Source organism: Psammomys obesus, unplaced genomic scaffold (assembly GCF_907164565.1).
Source record: "Psammomys obesus unplaced genomic scaffold, mPsaObe1.curated_primary_1811, whole genome shotgun sequence".
Taxonomy (NCBI): Eukaryota; Metazoa; Chordata; class Mammalia; order Rodentia; family Muridae; genus Psammomys; species Psammomys obesus.
Window position 1 is genome coordinate 73,091 of NW_026592509.1, and position 11,212 is coordinate 84,302.

Sequence of the window (11,212 nt, forward strand, 5' to 3'; positions counted from 1 at the left end):
CCCCGCCCCGCGCCTGCTCTCCCGGAAGCCCCGGCGGAGCTTGTGCATGGCGCTCGAGTGCGGCCCGTCGCAGGCTGTCTCCACGGCGGCCGCGCTCTTCACCTGGGTACGTGTCTCCGCCCCGGGCTTGGGCAGCGGCTAAGGGGCGCAGAGACCCGGGAGCGCCCGGCATCTGCGTGGGTGGCCGGGGAGCCGGGAGGCGGAGGCCTAAGCCGCGGTCCCCGGTTGGAGTACCCTGGGCCTGCGGGCAGGAAGGAGGGTGCGGAGAGAGGGTCTCCCGGTGGGGCCCGAGGGGCAGCTGGGAGCTGTGGGATGAGGATCGGAGGCACCGGGGTACTTCGGGGGGACTCTACCTCCAAGGCAGAGCGTCCCTTCCGGGAAAGCCCTGGGCCGCCAGAGCGCCTGGGAAGAGAAGACAGCGTGGAGGCTGGGTAGAGAAAAGATAGCTCGGCCTCAGAGCACGTGGGGCCACCTGTGTCATCGAGCCTTCCTTTTGCCTGGAGGGTGGAAGGCTCCGTTCCAGCGCCATCACCCTGGGGAGCGTCCCTTGGATGTGAGGCCCGTGGAGTGTGGCTGCGTGCGGCGCAGACCCTGCGTATGTGCTGTTACTAGGCTGTGCCTGGATCTTTTCTGGGGGCGTGAGAGTCTGGACTCGTTAGGTTTGATCCTGAGCTGTGAGAGAACCGAGGTCATCCCTAACGCGTGACTGGAGAGGAAGCTCCTTTGTGGGGGGCATGGATGGCAGCAAGCGCATGCGAGGTGTTGCAGTTCTTGGTATTAAATCGCACAATTGTAAAGGAATGAATGCTTTGTTAAAGGCAGTCTCCTTGGCTACAGTGGAGGTTTTCTGAGAGCGGTGAGTACCGAAACAGTGGTGTCCACACTGTCTCTCTTTTTGTGCCTGTCATCTTGTACACCTCAGGGAAATATTTGTTGACTGAAGAATGAATGAATGAGTACGTATGTGCACAGCCATGTGTTAACGTTTGGGAAATAGATGTAAAGGGGTTCCAGTGCCTGTGTGGAGTCCATAACACCTATGTTTCTGCCAATATTAGTGTTCATCCGCATACCTTTCACTTGTTGAGTGTAAGGCTGTCAGAAAGGAGAGCATGGCGTGGCGTGGCCTGGCTGGCTCAGCGCCTGGAGGTAGCGCTTGAGCTGGGGGCGGGGTTAGTAACAGAATGTGTTGCCATTTTCCAGCGGGCAGACTGCTGCCTTTTTGGACAGAGGAGAAACATCTGACAGAAAAAGCCTTTCAGGTGCGGCCTTGAACGGACAGAGACAGACACAGGGCTGGCCCTCTCTTGACTAGTATGCTTGGAGCCTGCTGGGGTTTTTCCTGCTGCATAATCAGGGTGCACGTATTAGTTGACTTCTGCTGCCATGACAAAGCACCATGGGCTGGGTTTTTACATTTTTATTTTATGTACATTGGTGTTTTGACTCCATGTATGTCTGTGTGAGGGTGTCAGATTTCCTGGAACTGGAGTTACAGACAGTTGTGAGTTGTCATGTGGGTGCTGGGAGTTGAACCCTGGTCCTTTGGAAGAACAGCCAGTGCTCCTAACCCTGAGCCATCTCTCCAGCCTCAGGCTGGGTTCTTAAACAACAGACATGTATTTTCTCCCAGTGCTGGAGGCTGCAAGTCCAAGATGAAGAAGTGGACACTTTTGGTTTCTCTGAGGCCTCAGGTGGCTGTGTCTTTGTATATTGGTGTCCTTGGTATTTTAGGAAGAGACTAGACAGACTGGGTTAGGTCCCACCCTATGGTCTCATCATTTAACCTTAATTACCTCTTTAAAGGTTGTGTCTTCAAATAGTTGTTTTGTGATATCTCAGAGGTTAGGGCTTCAACATAGACATTTTAGAAGAACACAGTTCATCCTCTCACAGGGGGTATAAGTGCGTGTGTGTCTCTTTGTTGAGTTGGGAGCAGGATTAGTAACTGAATGTGTTGTTGTGTGTCATTTTCCAGCTGGGAGACTTTTTTGGACAGAGGAAAAAAATATCTGACAGAAAAGGCCTTTCAGATGTGGCCTTGAATGGACAGAGACAGAAACAGTGCTGAACGTCACTTGACTAGTATTCTGGGAGGTCTGCTGGGGTAGTGTGTGTGTGTGTTTGCTGTGTCTGGGTCCTTTGTAAAGAAGGAAGGTATACACAGTTGTCATGGGGTATTAAAATTTCCTTTACTTGGCATTGTCTTGGGAAAGAGCCTCTTGCTGCATTAAAGAAATTGGTATTGAAATTGGTCCTTAGCATGAACCTGGGATTGCTCTGGTCTGGCTTCTTCCTCAGGCATTCAACAGCCTGCACACATGGTCCGAGGCGGCCAGATTGGATGGAAACCGCAGAGTATCCTCTCGGCTTCACTCTGTCCAACAGTATTGCATTTGACCTTTGCAGGGTGGAGAGACTTGTGCCCGACACCCATACTTGGCCAGCGCAGTTTCAGGTTTAGGAGAATAGCTGTGAGGAAGACGTAGCCCTGCCTTCATGGTGGTGGCTTCCTAGGAGAGCAGGTAGCCTGGTCCAGTAAGCAGCGCACACTGGAGGGCCATGGACTGAGAAGACGAGAGGGAGTAAAGTGGTGGGGGCGGGAAATGGGCTGGAGCCATGCTTCCCCGCCTTCCCAACACTGCGACCCTTTAGTACACTCCTCATGTGCTGACCCCACCCATAAAGTTATTTTGGTGCTGCTTCCTAACTAATTTTGCTGTGGTTACAGATTGTAATGTAAATATTTTTGGAGATAGAGGTTTGCAAAAGGGGCCGCAAACCACATTTTGAAAACCAGTGGTTTGGAGTCATGTGGCTTAACCTCTGGGCTGGTTCCACATATCCTTACTTTCTTATGAAGAGGTAGGAGCTGATGAAAGAAGCGACTTCTAAGTCACTCACTCAGTCGTGTGACTGTGGATTGTTACTTGGGTCTCCCCAGGCCTCAGTTTCCTCATCTGTGAAATGAATCCAGTGCTCCTTAGCTGTGAGGATTAAAGGCCTGTCATGCAGGGGACTTAGTTGGAGCTCCATTGCTCCTGAGGCCTTCGTGACCTGTGCCCCTCCTAAAGCTCATTTTCCATCTTGGAGCCGTGCTGCTCCAGGTGGCAGAAGATACCCAGCAGGTGGGAGGATTTAGCTAAGTGTGTGTTTTGTACTCATGCCTTGGTTGTTCTAAATCACATGTTCTCATTCATGTGCCCTCAAAAACAGCATTTAAATGGCTCCACCACTCACCTTTAAAAGAAACATCTTGGGAATAGAATCTTGAAGAGATAAGAATTTCTGAAGTGGTCTGCTCTGGTCTGGACTCTGTGGAACTTAACTGTTTTACAGTGCGAAGTTTACCACGTGGCGACAACCTGTGGGCACTCGGGACAGGCCATCGGGTGGAACACCAGCTGGAGCTCTGCACGGTCTTCTCGAGGCTGGTGATCAGCTCCTTCCCTAGTCACAAGCCGAGGTAGCTGGCGCCCACTCCCCTGCTTACCCTTACGGGGCACATCCGCGCACTGCCTGCCAGCAGCGAGATGGGGCGGACATCAAAGGATAAACGAGACGTCTACTACCGCCTGGCCAAGGAGAACGGCTGGCGGGCCCGGAGTGCCTTCAAGCTCCTTCAGCTGGACGAGGAGTTCCAGCTCTTCCGAGGTGTGAAGCGAGCTGTTGACCTGTGTGCAGCCCCCGGCAGCTGGAGCCAGGTGCTGAGCCAGAAGATTGGGGGCCAGGGTTCTGGTCAGGTGGTGGCTGTGGACTTGCAGGCCATGGCTCCACTCCCAGGAGTGACCCAGATCCAGGGGGACATCACTCAGCTTTCTACCGCCAAGGAGATCATTCGGCACTTCGAGGGCTGCCCTGCTGATCTGGTAGTGTGTGACGGCGCTCCTGACGTCACTGGCCTCCACGATGTCGATGAGTACATGCAGGCCCAGCTTCTGCTGGCTGCTCTCAACATTGCTACGCATGTCCTGAAGCTGGGGGGCTGCTTTGTAGCCAAGATTTTTCGAGGCCGCGACGTGACCCTGCTTTACAGCCAGCTTCGCATCTTCTTCTCCAGTGTGCTCTGTGCCAAGCCCAAGAGCAGCCGCAACTCCAGCATCGAGGCCTTTGCTGTCTGTCAGGGCTATGACCCTCCTGAGGGCTTCCTCCCAGACCTGACCAGACCCCTGCTGGACCACGCCTACAACTCAGATTTCAACCAGCTGGATGGTCCCAGCCGCGTTATTGTGCCCTTTGTGACCTGTGGCGACCTCAGCGCCTACGATTCGGACCGCAGTTACCCTCTGGATCTAGAAGATGGTTCTGAGTACAAGTATACTCCGCCCACACAGCCCCCCATCGCACCCCCATACCAGGAGGCCTGCAGGTTGAAGAAGCATGGACAGCTGGCCAAGGAGCTTCTCCCCCAGGAATGCTGCATCAGCAGAGTAGACCAGTTGCCCCAGCCTCTGGCCATCTCTCAGTGCCATACCCCGCTGGCCCCTGAGGTAGAAGACAATGAAAGGAATTGCTCGCCCTAACAGGTGAAGGGTTTTCAGTAACAGCCACACTAGAACAGCTTAGAAGCCGCTGCCCTCCTGGAAAACCAGAAGCTGGCGTTCATTTGCAGCTATCATCTATGGAGCCTGAGAAGACAAGCCTGGAGTGGAGGTCTGCAACAACTCAAAGTGAGGAAGTGTGGAGCTGCAGGAGGGTGCCTCTTCCCTGAACCTCTGCTGGTGCACCCGAAAGTCCAGGAGTCCCCCAAAGCAGGGGTTTTACCATGGGTTAAACAGCAGGGCTCCACCAACACCAGCTTGATGGAGGAAAGTGGTGCATCTTCACAGTAACTCAAGCTTTGCTTCATTCCCAGCTGCAAATACTGACAATAAATCAAAATAGTAAAAGCCCTCCCACCAAAAAAAGAATTTTTGAATTATTAAGAAGATTCTTCTTGTGGATTCACTATTCCTCCTGTGTAACTGAACTGACAAACTGAAACCCTCGAACATACTGGGCGTTAGGCGCCTTACACTGTCTGTCCTCTATTGTGTTTGTACCTTTGATGGCAGAGATGTCACTATTTCATTAAATGGATATTGCCCTAGTCTTTACAGCATCTTTGTGATACATACTTGTATATATGCTGAATTCTTTTCTGGGTCTGCTTAGGTAACCTAGCTGTAAGGGTTTCAGATTAGAGACCTTTTCTTTCCAGTGCTGGATTGTACATGCTAGGCAAGCACTTCATCACTTTGCTGCACCCATACACATCTACCGGGTATGGGCCTGAGAGTGTGTATCTACAAGGGAGCTCACTCTTGGAGTTGTCAAACACTGTATTTGAAAAGGTCCTTTAGAGACCGCTGTCTAGGTCTTGGCCCTGGATAGATGAAATGATGCTTCCTATTAGGGACCCAGCATCCTTAGCTAGCTGAGTAAACACAGGAAGTCATTGCCTGCTTCTTAGTGAAGATGGGGAGGGGAGAAGAACTAATTCTGCAGTGTTTATGGCTAGCTTCCCCCCACCCCCAGCTCCACCCCTAATTTTTTCTCTTCCCAGCTTTCCTATGTAATTAGCTTTTATTAGAGGGGATCCTTGGGCTGACTCCCAAAGGCAGTTTAGTCTTGGTTGGTTTTTATTGTCCATGTGACACAGCATAGACTCGTCTGGAAAGAGAAATGTCAAGTGAAGGCCTCAGTCAGATTGTTTCCTGAGCATGCCTGTGAGCATTATCTTGATTGGAGATTGCTGTGGAGGGTCCAGTCCAATGCGGTGGCTTGCGGGTCTGGGGTGTATAAGGAAGTTAGCAGAGAGAACCAGAGAGTGAGTCGCTGGTAGTGTTCTTCATGCTTCTGCTTGAGTTCCTACCCTGACTTCTCTCAGTGATGGACTATGACCTGGAAGTGTAAGCTGAAATAAACCCTTTCCTTCCCTAAATCAATTTTGGCCCCTTTTCCTCACAGCAACACAAAAGAAACCAGAGCAGGGTTGTATACCAGACACAAAAGCAACCAGAGCAGGGTTGTATACCAGACACAAAAGCAACCAGAGCAGGGTTGTATACCAGACACAAAAGCAATGAGAGCAGGGTTGTATACCAGACACAAAAGCAACGAGAGCAGGGTTGTATGCCCGAAGGGAAAGGTGAGACACGTGCTTGTGGATGCCAAGGAGTCCTCTGAAGTAGAAATCATGGTGCTCACAGATGGGGCTGGTTTCTCAACACAGATTGTGCAAGATAGCCTCCTAAGAATGGGTGTTTGAAATGTCAGGCTCTGAGAACTTATTGGGGAGGGGACTGATGGATGCTGACAGTTGGGCTTTTCATCCATGTTGTATTTTATCTCTAGGGTGCAAATAGCTACGGGCAACTTGGCCTTGGGCATAAGGAAGATGTATTTATGCCCCAGCGACTGAGTGACTTCTGTAGACCTGGGTGTATCAGGAGTGTCACAGGAGGAGGGGGCCATTCCGCAGCTGTCACAGGTACTTCTCTTCACACATGGACAGCCACTCACTTTTGTATTGAGAATTTTCCCCTTGGATGCTACCTTGCCATCCTTTAGTCTTTTGTATTTCTCAGCAGTATTTGTTTTTTGTGAGGCACCCAAATTACCATTAAGGGAATTGTAGCTCCTCAGAGTTTGAACTTCTGAGTTCTTTGAAGGTTGTTCTCCTTACCCCATTGTACAAATAAGGCTCAGAGAGGAAGGCTTAAGGGTACAAGACAAGTTGGTGGATGTGTTACAACCTGTTTGAGTTTTTAATTTGAAGCCTCTGCAACTAGATGAAATACCTCCTGAGATCAAGAACCTTCCTTTGTCCTTAATTTTCTGTCCTAGTGCCCAGAGGGTGCCTGGGTGCCCCACATGCTTCAGCTTAGCAAAGGACGGTTAGGGATGGGAGCCATGCGGCAAACTCCCTGGACTCGGGTGCCCTTCTGTGGTTCGTTAGCGCCACGGGCTTTGGCAGATAATCCCCCTTACCACAGCGCTCTACTTTTACTTTTGCTGCAGTGATAAAATACCTAGCCAAAAAGCTTCTGAAGGGAGAAGGAGTCCACTTGACTTACTCTTCTAGGTAGCATTGCATTATTACAGGGAGTCAAGGCATGAACTTAAGGTCTCATCTCCACAGTCAGGAGCGAGAGAAGGCAAAGTGCCCTTGCCCGCTTGCTGCTTGCGCTCAGCCAGCCGCCTTCAATGACACAGTGAAGGGCCCATGAAACGGTGCTGCCCCCCTCAGATTGGGTGTCCCCATCCCAATAATCAAGACAGTCCGCAGACATGTTCATTAACCTGATCTAGATGATTTCTCATCAGGACTCTCCCTCAGGCTGTGTCAAGGTTGATAGTAAGAGCTAACCAGCATGCTCAGTTTTCTCTTCACCTGTCCCATGGGCTTAAGAACAGCAGTTAAACTCAGGGTACTTTCAGGACTGTATTAGGGCTTTTACGGGTCTTTGTTCATGTCTTCATGAAGCCCTTTTTCCATTTGTAAAGATATGATAAAAATTATACAGCTGTACTGATACAATGTAACTATGTCCAAGGATGGAGTTTATATTATATATGAATTATTGTCATATTAAAATCACCTTAAAACAATCTAAAATTAAGCTGTTCCTATGGGCCCTTCAAAATATGGGTCCTAGGCATGCGTGGAAAGGGCTTGCATGTTCACCTCTTGACACAGCTTTGGTACATTCTAAGTATTGAGTTGATGTTGGCTTTCTTTTTTATTTTTTTAAAAAAGATTTATTTTTATTTTTTTATGCAGCACTCTGCCTGCATGTATGCTTGCACACCAGAAGAGACCAGATCTCACTATAGATGGTTATGAGCCATTGTGTGGTTGCTGGGAATTGAACTCAGGACCTTTGGATAAACAGCCAATGTTCTTAACCTCTGAGCCATCTCTCCAGCCCTGTTGGCTTTCTTGTGATAGTAGGTGCTCCATTTTACTGATCAGTTGGCACCGGTTACAGAGCAGAGAGTTTCCGTTTATACATTAGATGTAAGGGCCTGGTGCCTTTGATTAGTATACATCAGTTGATAACATTAACATGGGCAAGAAGCCCTTTGTCTGTAGTGCCAACTAATTCACGTGGCTCTTTCTTGCTTTGGCAGTTGTGATTCTCCTGTTCATGCTGACAGGGAGCTTTGTGTTTTGCAGATGGAGGAGGTCTTTTTGTTTGTGGCCTGAATAAAGATGGGCAGCTGGGGCTTGGTCACACAGAGGAAGTGCTGTATTTTACCATCTGCAAGCCTCTTGTTGCTTGTCCCATCCGACAGGTGGCCTGTGGCTGGGATTTCACCATCATGCTCACAGGTAAATCCACTTCTGGGTAAATATCGCCAAGGCTTTGGATGAAAGCAGTGCAGTGGGGACCCTGACTACTAAAGAAAAAACAATCCCCTCACCCTGAAACCACAAGTGTTCTCTATGGTTGTGTCTGGAAATTGCAGGGTACCTGTTAACAAGGAGAATTTTAACTATGAAAGAGACCAGGCTAGAATAAGTTTGTCAGATATTGGAGGATGGACTAGATTTTTGAGGTGGCCATTTCTAGTCCCAAAAGTTCATGAAAAGCTGTGTGCCTCGCCTAACTGGCCAGGAGTGCTAGTAAGACTTATTATGGGTCATGTGCTAGATATTGTGGAGTCTATTGCTGTGATGAAACACCATGACCAAAAGCAACTTGGGGAGGAAAGGATTTATTTGGCTTTAGCTTCCACATTGCTGTTCATCACCACTGAAGGAGGTCAGGACAGGAACCCAAGCAGGGTAGGTTTCTGGAGGCCGGAGCTGATGCAGAGGCCATGGAGGGTTGTTGCTTACTGTTTTGCTTAGTCTACTTTCTTACAGAAACCAGGACCACCAGCCAGAGACGGCATCACCCACAATGGATTGAGCCCTCCCCCATTAATCATTGATTAAGAAAATGTCTTACAGCTGGATCTTATGTTGGCATTTTTTCAGCTGAGGTTCCCTCCTCTCCAATGACTTGTGTCAAGTTGATATAACACCAGCCAGCCCTCATCTGTTGTGAAGTGACATGGCTGCAGGAGAGATGCCCTCCCCAACCCTCACCCTCCCGGCTCCCAACCCCATTTTTACGTTTTCTTTTCTTTTGGGTGGTGGGGAGGTTGCAGGGGTGGAGTGCAGATACAAAGGGATGAGGAGATGAGATGAGTGGGGTTGGGGTGCATGACGTGTTGGTTCACAAATAATCAGCAACAGCAACAAGTCAGCCAGCAGTGGGTGATGATGAGGGAGATGGATTTCACAGTAATGGGGGCAGCCCTTTCCCCTGAGGGCCTTCCGTGGTCACGTTGCTGAGGATCAAACCCCGTGCCTCACGTGGGCTAGGCGTGGGCTCTACCGCTGAGTTATTTCTCAGTCTCCCCTTAAAAAAACACGGTGTCTGTGAAGACAGGTGGTATGATGTGGCTGAGTAATTCTCTTAGAAGTAGCTAATTTTTCTGTCAACTTTGTCCTTTCTGGCTGGCCAGTTTGGGTTTAAAGGACCATCTGTAGCTTCTGCCTCTTAAGTCCCAAGCTTTATTGTATATAGCTTCTCCCCATGTCTGCTGCCTTCATCATATTTGCCACACTATGCAATGTCTGGTGGCTCCTGCTCCAGAACAGCCCCCATCATCTCTCTCGTGAGCTGTTGTCCCATATTTGAGTTCTCAGCTGTCACCGTTTCTCTTTTGCAGAGGAGTTCCATATGTGTCCAGTTTGACAGTAATTATCAGACCCCAGATGGGCTGGGGAGGCAGCTTGTAGAGCATGCGCAAGCCCTGGTTAGCTTAGCTCCGAAGAAAGAAATCTTCTAGATGAAGAATTTCATGGCTAGCTATCACTTGGGAAGTTCCTATTATCGCCTCCTATAAAGGTCATAGGAGGCAGAAGGAAACACTGTTTCCCATCACATTGCAACCAGTTGTGACAAAGGTATCAGTTGGAAGTCAGACTGTCAGGTATTATGGATAAAGGCTAACTTGGAGGACTGGGTTTATTATGAAGCTAAGTGGCTCTAACTTTCCTCTGGTCCACATTTGCCCTCCAGACCCTGGACCTGTCTCACAGGGGAACTCTTACTGTGCCAGGCCATACATGTCCTGTCCTTCTCCCCGGACTCTTGAGGTGATTGTGTGGGGAAGGGCAGGGAGGAGAAAGACCCAGAACATCACAGTGCACAGGATTTGTCGTGGGAAACATAGGAAGTGGGGAGTAAGTATTCCCTCCAGTTCCCTCTCTCCAGTTCCTGGCCCCGGCTGAGTGCTCCTCATGGTGGTCTCTATGACGAACACAGTGTGGAGGATAGTCCTAAAATGTTCAGTCTGGAGAGATAAAAGGCTTTGGGGCATGGGACCTTTGCTGCCTCCTCTCATCCCTGTTTCCCCGTTAGTCACAGAGGTCTTACTTCTTCATTTGTAATCTGAGTGCTTGTATTTTGCAGAAAAAGGTCAAGTTCTGTCATGTGGATCCAATGCCTTTGGCCAGTTAGGTGTCCCACACGGCCCTCGCAAGTGTGTGGTTCCCCAGGCCATTGAGGTGAGGACATCCCAGTTTTAGCTTATTGTGTCCTGCTGTTTCTAGGCTGTTCTGTTTATCTTTACCCATAATGACAGGCTAGGCAGGTCCTTGAAGAACGTGGAAATACAGAACTTGAGTTGAAAATAAGTTTTGTTAAAAATCAGTTGGAGGGCATGGATGCTGGGCATGGTGCTCTTCATGCACATTATAAAATGCACCTCTTGTGTGCACTGTTAGTCATGGGAACTGTGTTACAGACAAGTCCAAACAGATATCATTTGCCTCGGGGTCTGGGGAGATTGCTTATCGATAAAGCACTTGCCCTGCAGCCATGAAGGCTTGGTTTGGATCTCCAGAATCCATTTAAAGCTGGGCACATTAACACACATCCATAGTCCTGGTGCTCTGGTGAGAAGCTGAGAAGCTGAGGCAGGAGCCTGCCTAGATGCTCCCAGGCCAGCTAGCCTGGCATACGAAGTGGCAACCAACCAGAGAGAGATCTTGTCTGAGACAGAGTGGAAGGGTTGGATCAGTGCTTGACGGTACCCTCTGACCTCACATGCATGTGAAGGTTCATGCCCATGTTTATAGACATAAACATTTACACACATCCACCAAACACGCCCACCCACCACCACACACACACACACACACACACACACACACACACACACACACACA

At 49.6% G+C, this 11,212-nt stretch overlaps 2 protein-coding genes across 9 annotated transcripts in view; both read left to right on the forward strand.

The window, feature by feature from the left end:
* The first annotated feature begins 31 nt into the window (after positions 1 to 31).
* LOC129681539 (putative tRNA (cytidine(32)/guanosine(34)-2'-O)-methyltransferase) lies at positions 32 to 5,098 on the forward strand. 3 transcript variants are annotated; one of them, XM_055613503.1, is made up of 2 exons: positions 32 to 106; positions 3,340 to 5,098. In XM_055613503.1, the coding sequence occupies exon 2, from the start codon at positions 3,534 to 3,536 to the stop codon at positions 4,521 to 4,523; it is 990 nt and encodes a 329-aa protein (XP_055469478.1). In that variant the 5' UTR covers positions 32 to 106; positions 3,340 to 3,533; the 3' UTR covers positions 4,524 to 5,098. The 3 variants fall into 3 exon arrangements, with proteins under 3 accessions (XP_055469478.1, XP_055469476.1, XP_055469477.1); XM_055613501.1 differs by having other exon boundaries at positions 35 to 106; positions 3,217 to 5,098; XM_055613502.1 differs by lacking the exon at positions 32 to 106 and adding an exon at positions 712 to 856 and having other exon boundaries at positions 3,217 to 5,098.
* Sergef (secretion regulating guanine nucleotide exchange factor) overlaps positions 35 to 11,212 on the forward strand; it is a 200,233-nt gene continuing 189,055 nt past the window's right edge. For 5 of the 6 annotated variants that reach the window (XM_055613494.1, XM_055613495.1, XM_055613497.1 and 2 more), the window contains exons 1-4: positions 35 to 106; positions 6,337 to 6,472; positions 8,162 to 8,317; positions 10,455 to 10,549. In XM_055613494.1, coding sequence (XP_055469469.1) covers positions 47 to 106; positions 6,337 to 6,472; positions 8,162 to 8,317; positions 10,455 to 10,549 — 447 coding nt within the window. In that variant the 5' untranslated portion in view covers positions 35 to 46. Of the gene's footprint in view, positions 107 to 6,336; positions 6,473 to 8,161; positions 8,318 to 10,454; positions 10,550 to 11,212 lie in introns of those variants that run through there. The other variant, XM_055613500.1, reaches the window with a different exon arrangement.